At 31.3% G+C, this 13,761-nt stretch overlaps 1 protein-coding gene across 1 annotated transcript; it reads right to left on the bottom strand.

The window, feature by feature from the left end:
• Positions 1 to 5,833: 5,833 nt before the first annotated feature.
• On the bottom strand, positions 5,834 to 8,059 carry LOC145332258 (72 kDa type IV collagenase-like). The gene is made up of 6 exons (XM_080177209.1): positions 7,899 to 8,059; positions 7,365 to 7,469; positions 7,007 to 7,113; positions 6,718 to 6,886; positions 6,307 to 6,365; positions 5,834 to 6,094 (listed from the first exon to the last, which is right to left on the bottom strand). The coding sequence occupies exons 1-6, from the start codon at positions 7,940 to 7,942 to the stop codon at positions 5,997 to 5,999; spliced, it is 582 nt and encodes a 193-aa protein (XP_080033335.1). The 5' UTR covers positions 7,943 to 8,059; the 3' UTR covers positions 5,834 to 5,996.
• Between the last annotated feature and the right edge of the window lie 5,702 nt (positions 8,060 to 13,761).

The raw sequence follows: 13,761 nt of genomic DNA, 5'->3' as shown, positions 1-13,761 counted from the left end.
ATCTGCGCTGAGCGTTCCTACATAGATAGATAGATAGATAGATAGATAGATAGATAGATAGATAGATAGATAGATAGATAGATAGATAGATAGATAGATAGATAGATAGATAGATAGATAGATAGATAGATAGATAGATAGATAGATAGATAGATAGATAGATAGATAGATAGATAGATAGATAGATAGATAGATAGATAGATAGATAGATAGATAGATAGATAGATAGATAGATAGATAGATAGATAGATAGATAGATAGATAGATAGATAGATAGATAGATAGATAGATAGATAGATAGATAGATAGATAGATAGATAGATAGATAGATAGATATATAGATAGATAGATAGATAGATAGATAGATAGATAGATAGATAGATAGATAGATAGATAGATAGATAGATAGATAGATAAATAGATAGATAGATAGATAGATAGATAGATAGGATTGACTATAGGTTTTCTGAAATAGATTTTCTGAATGGACATAAATGTAGAAAAAACGTATAGACTGCGTGGGGACAGGGGAATATTCAAAATCAAATAAAAGTGGGGCTATTTGATATGATCACTTATTAACAAAAAAATTCTAAAACGATATCAGGAAGTTCAGATCTAAGCTAATAGAAAAAAATTGGCAAAATTTACTTTTTTTTCGGTGTTCTCTCCAATTTAGGATATTTTTTTATCGAATATACTCTCTCCTTTAAGTGTCAAAACGGTAAAACCTTTAAAAAATACCTTTCTTGTCAATGTTATTTAAAATTTTGAAGATTCAATTTGGTTGTATTCTGGAAGTTAAACCAATCCTGAATTCTAAAAAAGGTGGTCTCCAATCCCCTTCTACGCCCCATGTAAACACCCTTCCTAATCGACATTGGTGAACGGAAGTCATACCTATGATGTTACATGGTGTTTATACAATTTCCATTTTTTTTTATTGGCAAATGATAATAAATAAAATTGTGTAAAAAAAAAAAAATTATCTTAAAATACTCAATAATCTTGCTTAGAAAAGATTGCTTCTAATCTTTTAGTCAAAATATTGAAGGGCCTCCAATGCATTTAGGGAATACCAAAATGAAATGTTATTATTTTCAATGTTTTGTTTCTTATATGAAGTATAAAAGACTTTGGCTAAACTAGTCAACTCTAAGTCTATAATATACAGTAATGTTTTTCTGGACTGTTTCGAATTCACACTAAATGTCCAATAATAGTAGTAACTTGATATGGATTTCATACACAGCGACAAATAAACACTACAGCAAATATTCATGTATTATTGTTTTACAAATTTAGTAATTTCTTACCGATATGTTATAAGTCTTATTGCTGAATTTTAATGCATATACCTAATCATTTTGTGCTGTCTTTCTATTTCTAAATTTTTATATAACTGCTCACAAGTTCTCATAGAACTATATACTTTGTTTCTTTTAATTAAAAAAAAATTATTTTGTTGTAAGAATAAAACACCATAAGAAACAATTCTCACCTGTCTAAGAAATCTCAGGGATTTAAAGGAATAAGAAAATTGCCAATAAATTAATGTACATCCCTAATATAAATACCCAAAAATTAACCCGCTTGTAGGTTATAATTAGTGGTTGAAACGTTTGGACACTCAACTTAACAAAGTTACCAAAAGTTATTAAAAGTTCCCAAAGATGTTAAGCCAACGAATAAGAAAACATTATTATAAAACTTTTGGTTTTTAGACTAGTGTAATAAATAGCCCATAGTCCCCCCCCCCCCACTCTCTCTCTCTTTGAGTGAAGCTACTCAATAATTTGATCGTCGATCATTCCGTCTGTAAATAGGAAAGGTTTTTCTCTGCTAGTAGTTTTCAATTTAACTCACGACCGTTGCACGAAACAAAGCGCATCCGCTCGTCGTCGGGAGGTGATAGGTTTAACACTGCGTCATAACTAAAGACATAAAAATTTGTTCCTACTTGTACTATGTCAGGTGCGCGACATAAATAGATAGAGTAGGGGGAATGCCTTGGCTCAAAACAGGAGCAACTCATACCATGCACTGTTAGGACTTCGGAGACAAAGGTCGTGTAATCAAAGAGTTAGTTGTCTGATGGGTGTTACTGAACCTGATACCCTGGGTGTTTGGACAGAAAAGGATGGTTTTCCTGGGTTGTTTTTGTAAAACTTTTGGGACTTGTTTAAAAACAGCACAATATCCCCCCACTTTGTTTTTGTAATGTTATAAGCGAAGCATATTTACTAACAAGACTTAAAAACAGGGATGGCAACATCCATAAAAGCGAAGCACTGAAACAGTAGGACAAACGGACATCATCACTTGTATGATGTCAGAACTGAATAATCAGAATATGTATAAGAGTAGAAGCAAAATTGTAAGTAAATTTTGTTGAAAAACTGCTTGATACATAATAATGTCTATGTACATACTTACATTTTTATGACTTGATTGTAGAGTTGCTTCGCTTATAATAATGTACTTTGCTGTTCCAAGGAATCAATATAACAAAATTCAGATCAATCCAATAATTACATCACATAAAAATTTTTGGTAAAAAAGTAAAAATTCAATATGTTTATAATGGACGTACGGACGTTCTTGTAATGATTATAGAGTTGCTACGCTTTCTAAATCGTACCTAACTACTACAGGAATCACCATGCAAAGTTTGAAATCGATAGGAAAATTCTAACATGCCTAAATTAACGAAAACAGCTATCCGTTACGAACGGACCGACACTAATTATAGAAAAGATTCGCTTTTTGAAAAGTATGTCAAAATAAAACGCCCTTTAATTAGTTAGCCCTTTTCGTTAATTTAAACAGGTGTGAATTGTCCAATCAATTTCAAACTTTTCATGATGATTCCCATATTCCTATATCAAATTATCATGACACTCTACTTGTTTAATGTTCGTTTGTCGTACCATTTTAGAGCTTCTCTTTAATGGATGTTGTTATCCTTGTTTAATCATCATCTGGAATGTACGTCAATCTATCGTCCATATTTGCATAGGATAACATTTATTTATAAGGGTATTAATACATATCATTGATTACTGTAATTTAAAATCTTATTTTTAAAGTAGCTTCGCCCCAAAAAATTGGGTGTGGGGGGCACTGAACCCGTCACCCCAGGGTCACCAAATATAAAGTCTAGGCGGCCCACAATGCTAAATTTTCACCAAGTGAAAGTCTTGTGTCATTATCTTTTATGAGAAAAAAGTTATTAAATAATTAAAATTTCAAATTGTGATTTTTTGATGGATTTCTGTGATGAAATGACAGGCCGGTCAATTTTTAGGCCATTTTTTGTGGTTTTTGGGCCGTCACGCCTAAACGGTTTGAGATAATCTCACGGGACCTTTTGCCCAACCTAAGTCTGGTTATTTGTGAGGTCTAGGAAAAAAAACAGACTTACGCAAAAGATTATAATTATAATCTTTACACAGAAAAATGGCACGAGGTGAGGGTTTGAGGGGGCAAAATGAGCCGACCAGCGATTTTTGACGGCACGCAGCGACATCGTGCTTCATCCAATCCGGGATTTTTTTTCTTAGACCTTACAAATAACCAGGCTTAGGTCGGGCAAAAGGTCCCGTGAGATTATCTCAAACCGTTTGGGCGTGGCGGGCCGAAAACAGCAAAAAACGGCCTAAAAATTGACCGGCCTGTCATTTCATCAAAGAAATCCATCAAAAAATCACAATTTGAAATTTTAATTAATTAATAACTTTTTTCTTATAAAAGATAATGACACAAGACTTTCACTTGGTGAAAATTCAGCATTGTGGGTCGCCTAGACTTTATATTTGGTGACCCTGGGGTGACGGGTTCAGTGCCCCCCACACCCACGAAGTGGGCATACTTTTGAAAATCACGTTTTTTCAGTTTTTCCCCTTAAAGGAGGGGAAGGAGTCGTTTTAGAGACTTCAAGCATCTCTTTGATGTTGAACAACTTTTGAGGCAGACATTTCTTTATTTATGTTTCATTTTTGGCGATTTTTGCCGTTTCTGAGGTTTTAATGGACATTTAGGAGGGGAAAGAGTTGTCCAATCAAGTTGATGATGAAGTACAATTTTGTAGGCAATTGCATAGGCTAAATTTCATGTGAAGTAAAATTTTTTGTACCTCTAACCGGTTTTGCTCCAGCTGAATCGATTTACAGATACCCCCTAAAAACCGGAAAAAACCGGTTTTTCATAAAATTCACGGCCGGTTTTGGCCGGATCCGGCTCAAATTTTGCATGGAGTCATCCTTTGATATTCCCAACAGTTGATACTTGACTCAACAAGATCCCAGAAAAGTGTGGTATATCTAGGGGGGGGGAGGTAGTCGACCGTTTTAATGTTAGTTTTAAAACGAAATTTTTTTTTTTTTTGGGGGGGGGGGTTTCCCACCCTCCAAGAAAATAGTTAAAAACCTTCCCAGAACCTATGAGAAGCTACCCTATAAAGGAGAACCCGATCGGTTCAGCGGTTAGCGAGATCCTTTGCTACAAACAAACAGACATCGTTCTACTTTGTATTATAGATTACTGCAATTTTTTCAATTTCTACATTTATTTTATTACCTAACTTTTAATGGTTAGCTCTTTTTGTTAATTTAGACATATTAGAATTGTTTCATTAATTTCAAACTTTTTGATTTGAAAGCATAACAGCTCTATAATCTACACCAGAATGTCCATATGTTCATTTAAACCCACCTAACCAAATCATAGTCATTTTTCTCCGTAGATTGGGAAGTTCTACAAATTATGCCTTAAAAAGATGTTTACCTACAGTAACTGATCATTCATGGATCAAGACTAATTTACAAGGTTTTTGGTCTGATAAAACAACTTTAAATGCAGCTCCCAAATTGTATAGTATTCACACCAATAGAACTGGAATATGTGCCAAATATTTTGCACTTGTTTCTAATGATATGCAATCCTTGTAACTTTTAGGACATTATCTTTTTCAACCTTCTAATTCACGTTCATAGCTGCATTTAAACTTATTTCACAAACATATTATAAGATTAATTGTGGTATTGTTTGCCACAAATCATTGAATATTGAAAATCTTTTAATTTTCAAGAAGGAGAGAATATATAATTATATGTAATTTCCCTCAAACTGCTGATAAAGCACTGAAAAACTCCCCCTTTATCCTTATTTAGAAACAAATAAAAATTATATTTTTTAATTTAGTTATGATTCCTAAGCCGAGGTTAAAATTGGTAAAGGTTGGATAGCCTATCAGGCTTAGGGCATGGAGGTAAACAACCCACAGGGTTATTGCCCCTGCAGTCATGAAGCAAAAAAAACAACTTCTTTAAAAGGTTATTCAATAAAAAAAATATCTAGAAGGTTATTTTTTTAGCAATTTATTGACGATATTTCAACCATACAAAGAAAAAGAGCCACTAAAAAAATTTTCCTACTCTCCCTTAATACTCATGCCTAATCTTTTTGTTATTTCTCTTGTTGGATATGTGTATTTGGGCGAGAGGAGTAAAGCAAATGGTATTTTACATTTGAAACAACCAAGATTTAATGGGAGACACAAAAGATTTTAATCCAACAAATGAGAGAATGTAATTAAAAAACTAAGTAAACTCAAATTTTCACTTTTCTCCTTTTTTAAAATTCGCATTGCTAACTCTAAACCCTAATTTTTAAGTTTGTATATTCTGATCTTTAACCAACAAAATCTATTTGGTTATTTCAAACAATGATCAGTTTTGTTACTTTCTCTAAAGATTTTTACCTATGATTTGAATGGAACCCTTTTTTAAAACTGCACATTAGAATAAAATGGTATAATTGATAAAAAAATTAATTACAACAGAATGTATTTTTATTCACAAAATTGAATAACAAATAACTTTTAACAGAAATAACAAAAATTATCAATAATTTAGTTGATATTCAGGTAACTAGTTCAATTCAACAAAGTAAGGTTAGTCTTTGGTTAGACCCAAAAAAATTTATTGTTGTTGGAATCAATAGCACCCATTTCCAACACCACAGAATCCATAGTAGCCTTGGCCATTGATGTGGTTGCCATAATAATCAGTCTTTGTGGAACACCAGTATTGGCCTAAACAGTTCAGAATTTTTATAAACAAGAACACTACATAATAAGTAAAAAAAATATTTTCTACAAAAGAAATAAATTTTTTTAAGCAAATAATTTTGCTGTCTGACATTCTCTAACTCACCTCAACCTCTAATCTTATCATTTTCCCCTTTTATTAATTGTCTTTAAACTTTAAACATAGGATACAATTATTCCTACAAATTGTAACTTACCATGTCCATGTCCTCCCCACTTCCATTGTCCACAGGAATAATAGGTTTCTCCTTTGTACCTGAAAAAATATCAATGAAAATAATTTTCAGACCAAATTGCCAAAGATTACAGAATCATAAATGAGTTGTTATATAAGATCATACATTGTGTAAAATGTTTTTATAACATACTTCATTTAAAAGAGTAACTACTCAGATTCATTAGAGACCTTAGATAATTTTTAGGTTGAGTAAATTATTTGTCTTTTAATTTTACTATGATATTAATATTTATCTTTTTGATATTACTCAGAATAAAACGATTAATGGCTTTAAAGTTTAAAATATAAAAAGTAGTATATTTTATGTTTAAGTTTATGTCAGATTAAGGCTTATCTTTAAAGTAAAAAAAAATATTTATAATTAACTTACGTAAAGGGAAACTTGCACTGACTTCCAGTGTCAGGTCCAGATGTAGTTCTACAATATCCTGGTGTGTTCTTCTTTGTTACTTGGTACACTACTGGTTTTGGGGTTTTGGGTTTTTGTTTTTTTTGGGGTTTTGGTTTTTGGGTTTGGGCTCGGTAGTACAGTGAACAAGCTATAAAATAAATATCATTTAATTTTAATTTAATATCAAGACTGCTTGAAATAAACAAAAATCAGTCATAGCAATATAAAATGGAAAGTAAAATACTTCATGTAAATAGTTTATGCTTACTTTTTCCGTTACAGTCCTCCCAGTTATTAGGTATAGCTACTCCATCACTGTAGGTTGCAGTGGCACACCAAGCATTTCCATTTACACTGTTAGCTGTTGTACACTTACTAAAGTAAAGTATAATATCAATTTATATTTTCAGAGTATATAAATATAAATATTTACATAGCCTACTTTTATATTTATAAAAACTTAAATTGATTGTATTTTTCATGAAAGTTTTTTTCACAAAGTAAGTTTATTTTAGGCTATTTTCTGACATTCCTTGAAGGTTATGGTCTAAGCAACTAGAAAATTAATAATAAGCTAAATATAACTTAGAAACAAGAAAATTAGGCAAAAAAACAAGAAAACTTACTTGTAGGTCTTGCCCTTGTAGGTAAATGGAAATACACATTTCTCACCATAGATTGTTGTACATTGTGTTCTTGGTTCTAGTGGTGGTGCTGCATAGTGGCTGTAGCTAAAATATCAAATTTTATTAAATCCTCCTTTTTGGCAAAACATAATATTGGCCCTTAGATTTTTAAAAATATGTCAAAATAAGCTCATCACATCCCCCTCCCCCACACCACCACAAATTCTACTTTTTTATCTCCTAGCAAATACTGATGATTATATTTATGAATTATAAACCCCCTCCTGAATTAATAACTTTTAGAAAGCATATAATTTATTGTCAATGTTGTAATCAATCCCAACACAAAATAGGAAATGTAATAAAGTTTAAACTGTACTATTTTTAAATCCTATTTGAAATATTTCAAAGAGTGAACTCTTATTGCAAACCCTTCAAAAAAAACTTGCAAAGTTGAAATAAATAAGTAATGTACATAATATCACTATAAAGATAATCATTTTTTAAAATTTTAGTAAAAAAAATTCTATTTACCCTGTATGGAACAGTAATGCTGTAATTAAAGTTGAAACAAACATTTCTTTATGATAAAAGATTGTATTTGTGATCTTGTTGGTGGTTCTTTGAAAAGTGAGGAGCAAAAGAGAAAATCCTAGTTTATATACATGTGTGGTGTGCTAATTTTTTTTTATCTTTCTCTTTTCTAAGGAGGTGAATGTATTGTGTATGCATATGTCGGTTTGAAGAGCGCAGGTGAATGTTAGGGTATTTCTTCATACCCTGTCAAAAAATGTTAAATGGTTGAGTGAGGAATAAACATTCAATTTTTAGCAAATTTTTAAGAATTTTAAGTAATAAAGGAGTAATTATAATTCTTTGTTGTACTTAAGTTGCATTTTTAGATTTTATCAAACCCTAAAATTATAAAATTACTAGAGACAACTAGAAGCATTTGAGAGAAAAGGAAAGAGGGAGGTAAAGTTGACCCTGATCTTTAAATTTTAGTTTTAAATGAAAATAATAATTTTTTTTATGGAAATATATATCAGGGCAATTTCTCTTGGGAGGGTTAAGGTACCTTCCCCCAAATAGGTCAAAGCCTTCCCTGAACCTAATATAGCTTCATTGTTATGGAGAAAAGAATTGGTTCAGCAGATACTGAATTCAACAATCAACTTACCCATATTTTTTTTTTTTTTTCTAGGTGCGATTTTTTCTTGGTACCCTCCTACAAAATAGTTTTAAGCCTTCCCAGAACCTAAGAGAAGCTTCATTGTAGAGGAGAACCGTAATGGTCCAGTGGTTAGTGAGGTTAGCTACAGAAAGAACACTAAAATATTCTAACTTTTATATAAGGAAAGAATTGTTTTAATATTTTTCGGTGTGTAAAATGGAACGGCATTTTAAAACTTTTTTTCCCACAGGGTTGAAAATAAATAAAATAATTGTAATTCACAACTAAAAGTTTTTGTGTGTAGTACCAGAGCGCGCACGAAAATACATCATTAATCATAAACAAGGATAAAAACATCCATAAAAGCGAAGAAGAAACAAATATGCAAACTTGTAGAGTGTCAGAACTGAATAAACAGAATCTAAATGTATAAGTCTAAACAAAGCACATTTTTAGGACTTGATTATATTATTACGAGGGGATGCTTGTAACAGAGTAACTTGTTGTAATAGGAATCATATTCCAAAGATGAATAGGATAATTATATAATACAAAAATTTGTTGTCAAAAAAGTTAAGAATTTGCATTTTTTAAATAGACGTAGGGACTTTCTGGTAACGATTGTGTAGTTGCTATGTTTCCTAAATTATAGAAAAGCTTTGCTTTAAAAATGAAATGTTTATTAAAATACTTTGTGCTGGTTATGATATAAAGATATAAGCAAATAAAAGTTTGTCTTATCAATTTTCAAATTAGAATTTAAGGGATCATGTAAAGGACGCTCAAGCTTTTTAAAGGAGGGGGGGGGGCGGGGGGGGGGGGGCAATATTAAAATTTTTAATTCTATTAGTCCTTTAAAATGTAAAATGCAAATTAAATTTCTATTTTAGGGGCACAGCCGCTAGAGACAAAGGGCCACTCCTCTACGCTTATGATGAAGGTCACAAACCACTGTAAAACTTTCTATTCTCAATGTTTTTGGTAAATTACACTTTTTATAAGTTTTCAGTAATTTTCTTGTTACTGCAATTTTTTTTTCATGATTATATCTAATTTTATATACATATTTTATCAGATCAACATTTAAAAATAACTTTTTTGATTCTCAAATACTGTTGTTTTTCACAGCTTTGAATTATTTAAAATAAGGATGAAAAAAATTCAAAAAAGCAAAAATTAAACAAGGTGTTTTATTATAATTTAATTTATTGTTTGATTAAGATATTGGATCAAGGCCAATTTAAAAGGTTTATTTATTTGATTTTTTATTTGTCTTAATTATTTACATAAAAAAGTTTACATTTTAATAATGAGAGTTATTATAACAATACAAGTTAGAACTAATTCAAAATTTTCTCTTAATAAAATGTGTCAGTTGAATGTAAAGCAGAAGTAAAAAAAGAGAGAGAAAATTGAAGATGAAAAAAAAATTGACAAGGTTAATGTTACTACAAAACAACTTTCTCTTTGTGGTAAATGAGTTCAATCAAACAATGAAGCAAATCTAATAAATAGAGCAACCTGTTATAAAATAGCGGTAAATAACCACCAGAAATCCATATACCAAATGAATACCAAAATTAAAAATTAGTTATTTGTTGAAATATATTTACCCTCTTAATACCCTCTTCAGTCTAAATGACATAAATCATATCAATTTGATTTACATATTAAAAGATAAGTAAAAAGAAATTTGTGGAGCTATAAAGGCAGAAAATGTTGTTAAATAAAGAAAATAATACGATCAACCTTGTAGTTTTAACTGGATGTTAAAAGTAAACACTTCTAACATACCTATTTTCACAATAAAAGCTATCCATTATGGACAGACAAACTGACATTAGATTTGGCAAAGTTTCACTTTGTTGCAAATTTTTGCAGTCAAGTAATGTTACTATGTTCGGGTAAGACAGTTGTATGCTTTGGTATTCAATCAAGGACAATTACGTCCAACATTAGAAAAAACGGAAAACTCAAGGCAAACCTAGAAAGGAATAAGATATGTATGACAGACACACAGACAGTTTTTCTTTTCAGTTTTCTACAAAGAAAAAACCTTGTAAGAAGACTTTATTTCAGAGAGGAGAATAGATAAACCTTTAAGCTACCCGGCACAAAATTAATTTTGTTATTTTCTGTGATAGGGGGTAATTTTTGTTTAGTTTCTAGTGGCATTATCTCAAAGGAGGAAAGGTGTCATACCTCATATAGACTAAAACCTTTTTTTGGCCATTATAAATCTTTCTATGAACATCCTATTACTTTTGTACACCGAGTATGTGAGATTCTTTTGATGTTTATATGTGTTTGAAATAGGGATAATTTTGACTTGTTTTCAGGGAATTATTTTTAGTTTAAGTAATGTACTATCAATAAAAGTTTTTGTAATTCACAATTAAGAGTGGGAAGAACTTAAAGCTTTAAAATAAGGACAGACTATGGTGTGTGGGATAAAATGTGATAAATCTATCTTTGCGAAGCGTAGATGTGTGTGTGTGTGTCTGTGCTGTTTTTTAAAAAAAGAAATTTTTATTTATGGTTTAGGCCTTAGGCTGTTTGAGGGGATTATTAAATAAAACAAGGATGACAACATCCATAAGTAGCAAAGCACAAAAATCGTGGATGGGAATACGTACAAGAAGAAAGAAAGAGTATTCTTTAAAAGCAAGATTAGATTTATTGGAGAAAATAAACACAAAACCTTATTTTATTTTGTGTGATGACTGACATACCAACGGTTAAAGTAAATTACATACTGGATGCTCAGAACAATAGGAAATTTTTTTATGATACTGCCATCTCAAAAAAAGTTTGAAAATCGGACCAAAATCACCAAATGTAGAAATATAAAAATAGCCAAAAACCCGCTAAATGGCAGTCCGATCACCATGGATGGTTTTTTAAACAACTGAAAAATTAATTTCGTTATTCTAAACTAAAAAAAATACAAAAATAGCCTAATAGTGATGGGAATGTTGTCAAAGTTTAGCCTTCTATCTGTCAAAATTACGTGTCTCTCACTTTGTCTCCAACAGAGAGACGGACGGATAGACGGACGGACAATTCGAATTATAGAATAGCTTCGCTACTAAAAACCATGATGGCACAGCCACACAGCATATAATTAAGGTCGTTCATCTCTATAATTCTTTCTATTCCCAATGTAAATTACATTTTTCTTGAATTTTGTTATTTTTATTTTACATTCTTAGTTTCATCTTTATTTTATCATTGTAGTCTAAAAAAAAAACCAAACCCACTCTATAAATAACCCACTTCCATTTTCTGTTCATTCACTCTCACTTTCTGTATACTCCACACAGCGTATATATGTACGCAATAAACGCAAATCTCATATTGCGTATTTTAACCTACTCAATTATTATTTTTTCGTATACTAATATATAAATATACTTGACTTTTTTTTTATTTTTATTTTATCTTAACTTCAGTTTATTAACTTTTTTCTCAACTAAGCTCTACACAGTTCAAAATTAATGAAATCCTCACATCTGTTAGGACTGTCTCAAAGATATCTAAAAAATTTCTCTCCTTGTCCCCTATGGGACAAGTTAACTATTGTATTTTTAGTCACCTGAACATTGAGGTTGGGAGAGCAGGGTAAATAGCACACTGATGTACCTGAACCACCTGAAACAACCTGACGCACCCTGACGCAACCGGAAGCATTTTGACGTCTACACACCCCCCGACTGATAGCGAAACGAAGTTGAAGTACACACACACACACACACACACACACCGTGCCGCCAAACAGCGGCCATACCCATAGACAGCCAAGCCCCCATTGGAACCCCAGAAGGACCCTGCACGCCTGCAGGACCTCTAAGAGCCGACCCGTTTTTGGCTAAGGAGGAACCAGAAAGAATGGGTCAAGTGTAACTGTCCAGCAGCTGCAGCCTACATTGATTTATTATTATAATTTTTAATAAACATATTTGTTGCTAACTCGGTGTACCGGCACCAGCAGCGAGTTAGCGCCCCTAGCTTAAATTTTTTTGTAATTAATAAGGTTATTATTAAGGCCATTAATGTAATGTATGTTGGTGCAAATGGTCATGTAGGCCTGCAAGCTGCCGTGCAAGAGGCGCGCAGTTGCACAGGATTAAATATCAATATCAATATTCTTTGTAACATCAAATTTTTACAATTAAGAAGAATATGAATGTATCAGTCTAATCCAAATTGTATACAAATTTGTAGTAAAACTGCTTAATTACAGGATACTGTTTAAGGACTTTCTTACTTTTATTATTTTATAACACTTTACTTAGTTCAATATTATTAAAACTATAAAATTACCGGTATAGTACAGGTGGACATACTTCAATCATAAAAAAAACTTTGGGATCAACTGCAGTTCACGGTAAAATATTCCTGGTAACGAATATTTCCAAAAAATCGATGAATTATAAAGGCTGCTAGCTGCTAAACGGCTGAACGCACAGATCATACCCGCACACCATTTTTAGCGGCATAAGAAGGCCTACAAATAATCTGGAATAGCCAAGATCCAATGATGCACAGGGAAAGCTTCACTGAAGAAAAAATGCGTAAAATAGGTCTTTTTATTTCTCTGCACTGCGAGATAATTATGGATTATTGATTCATGGCTATTCCAGATTATTTGTAGGCCTTCTTATGCCGCCTAAAATTGTGTGTGGGTATGATCTGTACGTTCAGCCGTTTGGCAGCTAGCAGCCTTTAAAATTCATAGATTTTTGGAAATATTCGTTACCAGGAATATTTTACCATGAACTGCAGTTAATCCAAACTTTGCTTTTAAAATGGCTGACAACATTGAAATGGTCAGAAAAAATTTAAATTATAAAGTAACAATGTATTTAAATTAAAACGCTAATTAGAAGTTTGAGCAAAATCTCCCTACAAATCTCTGCCAAAATTATTGAAATGTACAGAATGCTTAATTTTTACATATTTACATTTTAAAACTTGGCTAATACTACAATAGAGATGATTCTTTTTTAACATATATCCAAAGGTATTTCAAAATCTCTGTTATATGTTAAATTTTTGTTATTTAAAACAAGGTAAAATTACCATTATTTAATAAAAACATACAGACTTTCTGGAAATATTTATATATTTATTTAGTTGCATATAAATTAATACATGAATAATTATAATTGATTTAGATGGAACAATTCTAACATGACTATCATGATCACGTAAAAAGCTATA

This window comes from Acartia tonsa, chromosome 11 (assembly GCF_053477335.1).
Source record: "Acartia tonsa isolate MP-2025a chromosome 11, ASM5347733v1, whole genome shotgun sequence".
NCBI lineage: Eukaryota > Metazoa > Arthropoda > Copepoda > Calanoida > Acartiidae > Acartia > Acartia tonsa.
This window is presented reverse-complemented; position numbering and strand designations above follow the sequence as displayed.

Excerpts from the sequence above, each read along its gene's own strand:
- LOC145332258 (XM_080177209.1), bottom strand. The coding sequence starts at position 7,942 with ATGTTTGTTTCAACTTTAATTACAGCATTACTGTTCCATACAGG. Across the intron at positions 6,887-7,006 it reads GGAGGACTGTAACGGAAAAA|CTTGTTCACTGTACTACCGA; the intron begins GTAAGCATAAAC and ends TTTATTTTATAG. Across the intron at positions 6,095-6,306 it reads GTGGGGAGGACATGGACATG|GCCAATACTGGTGTTCCACA; the intron begins GTAAGTTACAAT and ends TGAACTGTTTAG.